At 38.3% G+C, this 12,987-nt stretch overlaps 1 protein-coding gene across 2 annotated transcripts in view; it reads right to left on the bottom strand.

Annotated features, from left to right (window-relative positions):
- DIAPH3 (diaphanous related formin 3) overlaps window positions 1-12,987 on the bottom strand; it is a 508,311-nt gene that overhangs the window by 125,188 nt on the left and 370,136 nt on the right. For both annotated transcript variants that reach the window (XM_039247287.1, XM_039247286.1), the window contains 2 exons: window positions 5,737-5,832; window positions 5,179-5,238 (listed from right to left, as the gene is read on the bottom strand). In XM_039247287.1, the coding sequence (XP_039103218.1) occupies window positions 5,179-5,238; window positions 5,737-5,832 (156 nt within the window). The remainder of the gene's footprint in view (window positions 1-5,178; window positions 5,239-5,736; window positions 5,833-12,987) is intronic.

Genomic DNA, 12,987 nt, shown 5'->3' with positions numbered 1-12,987 from the left:
CTGTCCCTCAAACCTTGATAAGCTCTTTGATTCTCTCCCCAGCCCTTGCTGCCAATCCATGTTGGCATCAAGATGGCTATGAAATCCTGTTGACTCTTCCCTCTCTCTTACAGTTCTCACTTCAGTTCCAGAAAAACTGCTCAGACCTGCATTTGCCTGCTCCAAAACCTCAGCAGTCCAAATTCTTGGTCTGGCATCAGACTCTCCACGTACTTCTTTCCTATTTGGTTCTTTATTTTCAACCAGATGGTTTGATTTGCTAACAACCAAATATGGTATGATTTTTATAAAAATGCACTAATAAATACTTTGATGATCTTGATTTAAAAGGACATCTTACTATTTTCCACAGACCAAAGAAAATCTTCAGATTTGGAATGCAGTGCATTCAGTAAAGAAATGAGGTAATGCCCTGTACTCATTAGCGGATGCTTTCTTTTGTTTTATTTACTGTTGTTAAACTCTGCTTGATTAAGCAAGGGAAAGAAATCTAATTAATAAGCAACCCTCCACTTCTAAGGAGTGAATAATCCAATCAAGATTGAACCGCATCCTCCCTATTTGATATAACACCTTTTGAAGCCTAGACCACTGATGATCAAATATCTCCTGATGACAGATAACATTTTAGGGAGGAGAGGAGAGGGGGTTAACAGTGTTCACAGCTGGAGCTTTAGCAATTAGCATATTAAGTCCCACTTATTTGGGTGACATCCAGCGACCTGATTTTGCTCAATATAGTACATTAATTGTTTCATTCAAACCTAAACATAAACATGTCTGTTCATTCAACACGTTCTTACTAAACAGCCATGTGTTAGGCACCAGGGCACCTAAGTGCTGAGGTTACTGCAGTAAGCAAATCAGAGAGCTTTGACTGCCCTGTTCTCACCCTGATGGGATTCATATGTAGCGTGGCAGACACTGAATAAGCATATTTTACAGGAAATGACTACTGCAAAATGGGAAAGCTATGGTGTTATTAGAGCATACATTTTACAGAGTTCAGACTGGGGTTCATGAAGAACCTCCTGAGAAAGTCCACATGTGCTGTTGCTCTTTCTTGGCTCAGCCCTGCCCTCAGGCTTTTGGCCTCATTTCTACCATCCCTCAAACCTCAGTCTGGATTTCAGGTCCTTTGAGAAGTCAAGTCTGGATTGTCTTCATAAGGTCTGGATTGGCCTTCCACACTCATATAGATATTTTCACAACATTGTGTATTTCCTCTATCCTGGCATTAAACAAATGTATGGGAATTGCTACTCATCTGTCCCAAAGAGTTGATGACCTCTTAGAGAATATAACTATAAGTGCCTAGCAAATGCTTAAGAAATGTTGCAAAGTTAATGAATGAATAAAGTTTCCGCGAGGAAAAATACTGGATATTTAGTTTCTGCTGAGGTTTTCACAGGCAAAAGAAAAGATAAAAGAAGTAATGGTTTTAACCAAAGTATTTTTGGTAGAGATTTGGAGCATAGCACAAGGGCACGGTTATTCAGGATGTATAATTTCTGGGCTTCTGAAGTCCATAGTAGTCAGAATGCTTGAAGTCATCTTCTGCCAAAATATATACTGGGACATTTTAGCTGCAAGGTCTCACAGCCTATTTTACCAGGATCTTCTAATTCTCTAATAAAAGATGCCTGATGTCTGTATCTACAACTGTATGTATATGCCTAATCTAAATCTATATTTATACTCTATACAATCTAACTGTTCCATGATCTTTATAACAGAGTATCAGGAGGCTACAATTAATACAGATGTTTTAATACAGAGTGTATAAAAAGAAATAGTGGTCCAATTCCAGAAGATGACATGTTCTTGGAAAAGAGTGCTATCTAGTGGTTAAATCTGGGAACAAAAGACAAGATACACTGGAGGCTAAGAATAGCTGAGAGAGTGTATCTCAATAGGTCCCCCTTATGTTAAGAAGAGGAAAAAAACATTGCACACATTGCTCATCAGCTCAAGGGTGTGAAGGGGAACAGATAGCGATTCAAGCAGTTGTACTCAAGAGTACAACATGGCAGAGAGATTAAGCACTTAGAATCAAAAATCAGACAGGTTTAGATTCAAAACCTGGTACAGGACCATAAGCAAAGTACCAGACCTATTTAATCTTTACTTAACTTTCAACAATGAAATAGAGACACATACATTGACTATCTGATAGGATTATTGCTAAGATCGAATAGAATGATACCTATAAAAATTCCGCACTGTGCTTGGTATTTAGTAAGCCAAATAACTCAGCAGACATTAACTTATTACTATTAATACTTTTACAGATATTATTTTGCTTAGGATATAAGCCAAGTTTAAAGTGATTGTATAAAATGTCATAAATCTTTAAAAAATAGGTTATGAAATAATATGAATTACTATATATGCAGGTAGAAAATATCAGGCATTAATTTTTAGCGCATATGAAAGCAGATTAAAAAGTAAAATAGGTTCAAGTTACATTTCATTCACATAGTTCTTTTGTAGGGTTAGCATTTTCAAAACAAAAAGCAATGTTTAAATAGCAAGATTACAAAATACTCTGAAATACCATCTTTTCCTAAAAATAATTATGATCCTTGCTGCAATCATTATACTTTAACAAATTCTGCACTTTTCAACATCTAGTCAAATAAATCTATCTTCTTTATATAAAGAGCTCTTAGAGATTAACTGGTCATTTGAATTTTTCCCCACTTGGTTAGAAATATGAAGGGAAAACACAACAGAAATATTGGTAGAAAATAAGTTTTAAAAACACTGTAATCCACTACGTTTATATGAGCAAAGAATGTGACCTCTGTGATGATATATCTCCATTGGCTTGTTGTATAATCTATTAGCTTAATGATCACAATAGTCTTAGAACTTGAGACAGCACATGTCAACTTGAATAAAGATAGAAATGCAAGGTTCATCTGCTTTTATGCAATGGACTGAAATACCACAATTTAAAAGTAATTAAAGATGAGCCTTTGTGGACTGGACACTTTACTGACTGACATTACAGTCAGAAAAGGACTGGGTTCCCCAAGGCCAATGCATAAAATTATCTTGAGTCATATTCCTCTATACAATACCTAAAATACTTATTTTATTATTATTTTTTTGTTTTTTATTTCTTTTTTTTTTTTTTACAAATAGTTTATTGTCAAGTTGGTTTCCATATAATACCCAGTGCTCATCCCCACAAGTGCCCTCCTCCATGCCCATTTCCCTCCTCCCCCCCACACCCATCAGTCCTCAGTTTGTTCTCAGCATTCAAGAGTCTCTCATGGTTTGCCTCTCTCCTTCTCTCCCACTATTTCCCCCCTTCTTCTCCCCCTTGGTCCTCCGTTAGGTTTCTCCTAATCCTCCTTCTCTGTGCAAACATGTGGTATTTGTCCTTCTCTGCCTGACTTCTTTCACTCAGCATAACACCCTCAAGGTCCATCCATGTGGCTACACATGGCCAGATTTCCTTCTTTCTCATTGCCATGTAGTATTCCATCGTATAGATAAACCACACCTTCTTGATCCATTCGTCCGTTGATGGACACTTAGGCTTTTTCCATGTTTTAGCTATTGTGGAGAGTGCTGCTATGAACATTGGGGTCCATGTGCCCCTATGCATCAGCACTCCTGTATCCCTTGGGTAAATTCCTAGCAGTGCTATTGCTGGGTCCTAGGGGAGTTCTCTTGTTAACTTTTTGAGGAACCTTATTTTAAATTACGCATCGTGTGAGTATATGTAGTCCATTATAATCGTGCGATGATCATTGTATTGGCTGTGGGTCTTTAATGACTCACAACGCGGGCTGCATTATTTTATACATTTTATTACTGATAAAAAATAATCCAAAGTACCCATACATAATCAATGGGAATCAGAGCTGCATTTTGATCATTTTTGTTTCACTAACTAGCTCTGTACTCCTGGGAAGTTTTCAGCTTCTCTGAGTTTCCACTTACTCATCTACAAAACAAAATAGTCTCTCTTCTCGAGAATTTTTGCTATTACTTACCATGTCACAATGACTCCAAATCATAAATCCAAAGTTAGGAAATACTGAATTATCCACAATGAATATCTCTGACATACTACAATTCTTTTTCCTACTTTTAGCACAGGGAAAGGCCAAACAGTAACAAAAACATACTGGTGAATAGAATCAGAAGACCTATTTAAAAATCTGCTGTAGATTGTACCTCTCCTCTCATTTATTAAACATCTGCTATATATATTTTACTTTGAGCCATAAGCATCTACCCATCTATTTACGACTAGTTACCCACATTCTTGTCTTTTTCTTACTCACTTCATAAATTTTTTTAGGCTACCCTAGAGATTTGACACAAATTTCTATACTCTGTCACACATTAACACTTCCAGAAATTAACTCATCTGCACCCAAAACAACCCTTCAATGCAAATCTGTCAAGCATTTCTTCCATTTATAACTCTGGCAAACTTTGATGATAATCTCTCTGAATAAATGGCAATGGTGATTGATACATTTGCTTATGACCACGGAAGGTAAGCAGAACCCCGTAATATGGAACAGTGAGAGAAAGGGAACCAGCGTAAGTAAAGCTCAGTCACCATGAACTGGCACCTTGCAGACAAGAAGAGGGTGGGTGTACGGGGTTGGTTAGGGACTTCTGAAGTAGCCAATCTCAAATAAGTATCAGAGACTAAGTTAACCCACCTTTTTGGCGATTCTGGTACATCCTTCCACAATGATACCACATTGAAGCTCATCTGTATTAATGGTTGTGCCAAAAGCCTTGTCATAGTATCTCAGACTTTACTGGCAAATATGATAGAGTAAAATAGGTAACAGATTCAATATTCCAAATGGTATCTTGATGTAAAGTAAATCCCATGTAAAATATTACTTTGAGAGCATACTGCTTTTGAAAGGATACATTGGACGACACTGATCAAACATGTACGACATAATCTCAGATAGTAACTTTAAAAATTCATCTGAGATCTCAAAGAGCAGCTCTAGGTGCTACCTCAAGGCGATGATGTAAGCATGAAATAGATGAATGTACAATCTCATAGCAAATTTCTCCTATTATAGCTGTGTCTAAACTTGAGAACTTCGCAGCAGCCTATTAAAATAATAGATCAACAGGATAAAAGTAGATAAGAAAAATGTGCAATTTATGAATACGGTTTATTACCATGGTTACAAACTTTCAGAACAGGCCTCTGAGACATGGGACTGAAACTCTGCCGAATATCTGTTAAAACAGAGAAAGAGAGAGAAAATTAATACAGAGGTCTGTTCATCTCAAGAAGTGTTATAGTATCACACTGTTTTCAAAGGTTAAATATGTTGAGACCCAAAGCAATGCTTCAATACCCTGAAATACTTGAAGCAATGATGTTATGACTTTTACTTCCCATTTAATTATGCTACTGTAAACTCCACTGGGACAAGGTGCATATGGTTCTTTAGATGAGACTTGTCACACTAATCAAGATTTTCTAGGTTCGGTGCTTTGATTTGTTAATGCGCCACTGACATCAGCCAACTGGAATGCTTCTGTCTCTCTGACATTTGTCACTGCAAGGGAAGGATTAAGCAAACTCATGAAACTTCTGAAGAGTTGTTGCCCACAGCACTACATGTTTGACACACGACTTTAAAAGAATTAAAAGGAAAAAAAAAAAAAAAAAAAAAAGTTGTCTTAGTGATAGTTCCCTAGAAAGTAACATGAAACAAGTATAATGTTCACCTTTTGGTTTTGGCGTCCTTTTTCTTCGGTCGCGGAAGGCAGCCCCCGACTGCAAAGCCTCCAGCAGACTATCCATCACTCCTGTCTCATCACCCTCTGTGAAGAGAGATGCAGGGAATTCCATCAGCCCTCGGGGTTACTATAGCAATGTCAAAGCACACACAGAAGCTGGTGATGGTGATGGTAGGGGGAAGAAAGATCAGATGCCAGGACGAAACTAGCAATTTTAAGATAAGATAGGACTTTAACTCTCTCATAAATCAAATATCTTTTAATGAAATCTGTCTCATTAGTGCCTGTGTTACTGTCCACTAAAGATGGCTGGGTTCCACTGATTCACTTCAGAGGACCGCTTTCATAGTCTAGTGGCACAATAACTTTAAATAGCATGCGGTCCTAGTCATATCTGTGTTGCAGGTTATCATAAATCACATTTCCCTTGTAGAAATGGGTTATTTTCAAAGCATCAGCTTCTGTTCTGAAAATCGACCAGGTGTGGGAGAGTGTTTTTGTAGTTGTTATTGAGAACTCTGCTGCCTAAACTCATTGCACAAAATTACATTTCCAAGTTAACTATTGTGAACATGCTCCCAACAACTGAGTTTTCATATCAGAAGATAATTGTCCCCTGACTTTAGGTGACACGGAACAATCACTACAAACTTTTACAGAATGTGGGAAAAGCTTGTCTTCTGTAATGAAAAATAACCAGAAGAGGCTCTCAAATACCTAAAGTATTTCATCCCATGAAGATTAGTTTAAATTGATACTTTTTATATATTTAACAAAGAATGTGGTTATAGAGCCAATTCTCTCTGCAGAGATCAGATTATTTTGTAATATTTATAGTTATTGATAGCTGTCAATGCTAAATATTATTCAAAGGAAGTGGGAAAAAGAAAATCTCCAAAGGAACTGCTCCCTCAATCCCAAATTCAAGGAAAAGCCCAAGACTTTTTGGTCCCTCAGAAAGAGGTTATTTGTAGGTATTCTCTATGCAATTGTATGGCAGGTATAAGTTACATGTAAAGTAAGAGAAAACTATTTTCCTCTCATTTTTTAAAATTTCTTTTTATTGAGGCACAATCCCTTCTTTGGGAACAGATGACAACTGAATGCAGAAGAGTACAGATAGCAAACTCATTTACAGTTTATAAACAGATATACAAATATAAATATGCACTGGCCCCTTTCCATCTGGTTCTATCTCATATTTTTAGAAAAGTACTAAATTTTGTAGGTATAATTTTAAAAACAGGCGGGTGACAAGTAGAGTATTTGGAGGTTAATTCTCACATAAATTTAATTCTGAAGTGGCTTGATGGCTATTTTAATTAAAATGCATTACAAATTTCAGACACGTTAATTAGTAATTAGCTAGCTTTGAAAATTTACACTCAAACTTAACTTAAAAAAAAACAAACTGCTATTCATGTCAGGTATTTAAGGTCGAGATATATTTCATTAGTAAAAAGCAACATTTAAAAAATCTAGAAGTTTAAGAAAGTAAAGCATGAGACTTATGGCATACACTTTAAGGAGGAAAAAAAAGAACTACAAAGAAAATTTGAACTTTCCTTAGTAAGTTTACTGTTGATGGGTAATGACATGGGTATCAATATGGTAAGGACATAGTGATTCTGAAACTATTGTGTTTGTATCGTAAGACCGAGGAGATGGGTAAACTCACTGTGCGAAAGGACATACAAATATGGAATAGGCAAGGAAGAACCATAAAGTGTTGGATTGCTAGTACAACTATCCTATAGGCTCAAGGGTTTTTAAAAACCACATTTCCTAACTTTCTAAAATACCACAGAAGTAATGATACAGTGGCAGCAATGAGCATGTCTGGTCTCCAGGTCCTGGTTTTTAAATGCCATTTTTAATGGGAGCCACAATATGTAGAGAAATGGCTAGTTTGGGGGCTGAGACCAAGAAAGTGTGAAAGAAGCCAGGAATACATCGATGTGCCAGAAGATAATAGAGTGCCTAAGGACAGACAGGGATGTGTCAAAAGGGCAGAGGGGAGCCAGAATGAAGAACAGCCTTGGCCAAATTTTGGGTGATTTGAGCACTCAATGAGTAAAAATCAAGGTGCATTATTACACATTGGAAAAAGAAACAATTATGCATCCATATTGATACTAAAAAAAATTACAAATAGATATGGGATAAGAGAAAGCTCTTCTTTAGAGAAGAATGCCAAGCACTAGGTGTCAAAGATCCAGGGGAAAGAGAAAACTCACTATTTTCTAACTCACACAACAAGAACTGATTGAGGTAGATATCATCAATGGGTGCAGAAACCCTGTGTGTGAGGCTGTGAAGGAACAAGATTGGAGAACTCTGGCCGATATCACCTCGCCCAGGCACTCAAATCTGACATCGGATTTGGCAACAATTGCTTTCCGAAGTGATGCTCTAAGACAGACACAACCTGTGTGGTACTTTGCATAAAAATATTTATCCTGAATCTAAATGTAAGGAAACAGTCATAGAAATCCAAAGTGAAGTGACTGGCCTGGGTTCTTAATAACTACCAATTAGGAATAAAGAGAGAGAAGGAGAGACGTAGGAAGGGAAAGAAATTAGGGAGCAGTTCTAGATTAAAGGAGATTAAAGAGATACAACAACCAAATGCAATACACAGTCTTTGATTAGATCTTGGGAAATGAAACAAGTTACGGTTTTCTTGAGATAACTGGGGACATTTTAAAATGGACTAGATGTTAAACAATTATACCAATGTTAAGTTACCTGAATATGATAATTACATTATCATTAGGTAGGTTAATCCATTCGATCTCAGCAGATAGATACTGACACAGGCAGGCTCACTGAACAACTTTTACCCCAGTCCCATGTTTTCCGGTTCATGTCCTTGAACATGCTGGTCTCTTTACACAGAACATCTTTCCTTGTTCTTCACCAAACTGACTCCTTCTCCTTCAAGACAGAGAACTGAGAATCCTTCCCTGATCTATGTGGACTGAACTGGGTGCCCCTCTGTGTCCTAATGGCTTGGGAGTACCTACAGCAGTAAATCCTTTACAATATAATTTACTTCACAGTTTTTACCACTAGACTGAGGTCACCGAGGACAGAGATTATGGTTTTAGCCTTAACACCCAGAAAAATCCCAGTATTGCACAGAAAGTGTTCCTTAATATATGCTGACTGCATTAATAAGTGAGGCACTGATAGCACCAAATGGAAGGAATAATCATTCAGGAAAAGAAAGGTCTCAGGTGGAAAGGGAGCCAGGGAGGTGGTGGGAGTACATTCCTACCACCATTGTAAACAGTGGAGCACTGCCTTTTCCTCTTCCCTTGTCTCATTCATCCATTCAGCTGCCAAACACTGTCCAGGCCTAAATATCTCAAGAATTGATCACTTGTTTCCTTTTCCGACTAAACTTTAAGTTCACTGTCCAGAATTGAATTACTTTTTTTTTTTTTTTTTTAAATGTTTGCTTATTTTTGAGAGACAGGGAGTGAGCAGGGGAAGGACAGAGAGGGAGGGAGACACAGAATCCAAAGCAGGCTCCGGGCTCTGAGCTGTCAGCACAAAGTCTGACACGGAGCTCGAACTCAACAAACTGTGAGATCATGACTTGAGCTGAAGTCAGGTGCTTAACCGACTGAGCCACCCAGGTGCCCCAGGATTGAATTAGTTTTCACCCGAAAGAGTGCATGAGTTCCCAGGAGTCACACTGCATCTAGTTAATCTCAAATTGGAATTTATCCCATAGCACTGGGAAGCTCTGAAGCAGAATGAGGAGCTTCAATCCCCTAGGCACAAATTTTCAGTACCTCTCGCTTCCCACATCATCAAGTACCCACTCCTTCGCTTGCCCAGACACTTGATTCCAATTGCTTTTCCAATCTGATGTCCTCCAACTTCATGACCTGCTCTTTAGCTAAAGGCAACGTTAAAGCTTGTGGGTCTCCTTTTTTTTTTTTTTTTTAATGTTTTTTATTTATTTCTAAGAGAGAGAGAGAGAGAGAGACAGCGTGAGCAGGGGAGGGTCAGAGAGAGAGGGAGACACAGACTGAAACAGGCTCCAGGCTCTGAGCTGGCAGTCAGCACAGAGCCCGACGCGGGGCTCGAACCCACGAACCGCGAGATCATGACCCAAGCGAAAGTCGGATGCTTAACCGACTAAGCGACCCAGGCGCCCCAGAGCTTGTGGTTCTCCTATTCTTCACTCTCCACCTGGAAGTTCTGTGCTTTAGTCCCCCAGAGTTGATGGCTTTTCTGGCCTTCACTCCCACAGCATAATGGAAGGAATACAGTACGGAAGTAAAGAGACACACATTCTAGTCTGAGGTCTCAATGCACTACCTGGGAGACACTGGACTTATTACATAATCATTCCTGACAAGTGTAATAGAAAGAATACCTGCCTAGGGTTAATGAGAGGATCAGAGAAGATGATACAAAAGAAAGCACTTGATAAATTGCTAAGTGATATAAAAACATAGGGAAATAAATTCATAAACGAGCTCCATAGAGCACTACATCAAGTCTAGAAAATATTCTAATGTGCTTCAGGCCCTGTTTTAGATACATTATAAATTAAATAGCTTTAATAGTGTCTTTTATTATGTCTTTGAACATCATTTCTAAGGGAAATTAAGCAGAAGTATCTCTGAGAGTAAATCCTTTATTTTTTTAAAGTTTTTAATGTTTTATTTACTTCTGAGACAGAGAGAGAGAGAGAGAGAGAGAGAGAGAGAGGGAGACAGCGTGAGCAGGGGAGGGTCAGAGAGAGAGGGAGACACAGAATCTGAAACAGGCTCCAGGCTCTAAGCTGGCTGTCAGCACAGAGCCTGATGCGGGGTTCGAAGCCACAAACCGTGAGACCATGACGTGAGCCGAAGTCGGACGCTTACCAACTGAGCCACCCAGGTGCCCCGAGAAGTAAATCCTTTAAATACTCATCAAATAACCCAATGTGTTAGATCAAGACATATAATGGAAATATTATTCCCCAGGTTAAAAGTGCATTTAGGGAAACAATCAACAGAACTTCAAGGGTGGAACTGATGGAATGGGAAAAGATATTTGCAAATGACATATCGGATAAAGGGTTAGTATCCAAAATCTATAAAGAATTTATCAAACTCAACACCTGAAAAACAGATAATCCAGTGAAGAAATAGGCACTTTTCCAAAGAAGACATCCAGATGGCCAAGAGACACATGAAAAGATGCTCAACATCACTCATCAACAGGGAAATACAAATCAAAACCACACTCAGATACCACTTCATACCGGTCAGATTGGCTAAAATTAACAACTCAGGAAACAAGAGGATGTGGAGACATGAGAACCATCTTGCATTGTTGGTGGGGATGCAAACTGGTGCAGTCACTCTGGAAACAGTGTGGAGGTTCCTCAAACAATTAGAAATAGAATTAGCCTATGACTCAGCAAGAGCTCTACTAAGAATTTACCCAAAGGCTACAGGAGCGCTGATTCATAGGCGCACATGTACCCCAATGTTTACAGCAATGCTTTCAAAAATAGCCAAATTATGGAAAGAGCCCAAATATCCATCAGCTGATTAACAGATAAGAAGATGTGGTTTATGTATACAATGGAACACTACTTGGGAATGAGAAAGAATGAAATCCTGCCATTTGCAGCAATGTGGATGGAACTGGAGGGTATTATGCTAAGTGAAATAGCATATCTGTCATATTTGTATGACATATATAGCATCTATATGATATAGATATAGCATATTATCATATCTGACAATAGCATATTGTCAGAAAGACAAATATCATATATTTTCACTCATCTGTGGAACTTGAGAAACTTAACGGAAGACTATAGGGGAAGGGAACGGGGAAAATATTTACAAAGAGAGAGGGAGGCAAACCATAAGAGACTCTTAAATGCAGAGAACAAACTGAGGGTTGATGGAGGGAGAGCGGGGGAGAGGGGAAAACGGATGATGAGCACTGAGGAGGGCACTTGTTGGGACTAGCACTGGGTGCTGTATATAAGCGATGAATCACAGGAATCTACCCTTAAAACCAAGAGCACACTGTATACACTGTATGTCAGCCAACTTGACAATAAATTATGTTTAAAAAATTAAAAAAGATAAAAAAATAAAATTAAAAAAAGATACTGGTAATTCATCACAATTAAAAGTTTTAAAAAGTGCATTTAGAATATTCATTCAACATGTTTACTGAGGGCCTACTATGTGCCAGGATATTGTTAGGCACTAAAAATACCTAGGCCCCAGGAATTAACAAGACAGGTCTTCGAATCTCTAGAAGCAGAACGGTGTGATAGGTAAAGGAGGGATCTGGACCAGCTACTGGAGATGTAAGGTTTCCTAGTGAATTACGAGCTGACACATAAGCAGGAGTTAGTCACGGCAAAAGCGAGAGGCAGAATAGCATACCTGGCAGAAGAAACAGCAGGTGCAAAGGCAAAAGATATGAATAAATACAAAAGTGAGCTATAATAAAGTATTAAATGATTTATATTTACATGATTCTAATACAAACCTAATAACTCAGATTTACATAACTCTAACACATTACTCCTCTACAAAGAGAAACAAACATTAGCTATTTTTTAACTGTAGTCTAGAATTCAATTTCCCTAACTACAAGTCAGTTCATATTCAAAATATTTATAGCCTCTTTCCTGCTGTGAATTCTTTTAAATAAATAGACTCACTATAATAGTCAAAGCTTTGCTATGTCTGAATAACAGATCACCTTGTTTAATTAGTAAATGGTATATTAAAAAATCGTGCAGTGTCCAGGCAAATGGAAGAGAGCTAGCTAAGGATGACTGATCTCTCAAGCAGAATCAATAGGACACGCAGACAAGGAGAGGGGGAAGCAGCTAAGGAATCACACCAGTCTGAGGTCTCTGGGGCCTATGGCTGGAGGGGTAGAAAATATGGAAATGGTTTCAAATAACATCGAGTTTGAGGGAGAACAAATGTTGAAGATAATGAGTTTCCTTCTGGATGTGTGAGTACGAGGTAATTGCAGGGACCTCCTGATAACTTCTGAAAGTAAGCTGGAACTTCTGGCCTCGAATTCAGACAAAAATTTCAGTACTATTTTCAGAAGTCATTTCTGTATTACAAAAGACACTCGCTCAGCGCTCTGAGGCAGACCCTGAGAAAGGTCCAGAAATACCAGGCTTGACTTTATCCTTGCCTTTATCACAGTTGCTGGTGTTACTCTGGAGGGGCACACGGCTGA

Source organism: Hyaena hyaena, unplaced genomic scaffold (assembly GCF_003009895.1).
Source record: "Hyaena hyaena isolate Hyena2069 unplaced genomic scaffold, ASM300989v1 scaffold_293, whole genome shotgun sequence".
NCBI classification, from domain to species: domain Eukaryota; kingdom Metazoa; phylum Chordata; class Mammalia; order Carnivora; family Hyaenidae; genus Hyaena; species Hyaena hyaena.
This window is presented reverse-complemented; position numbering and strand designations above follow the sequence as displayed.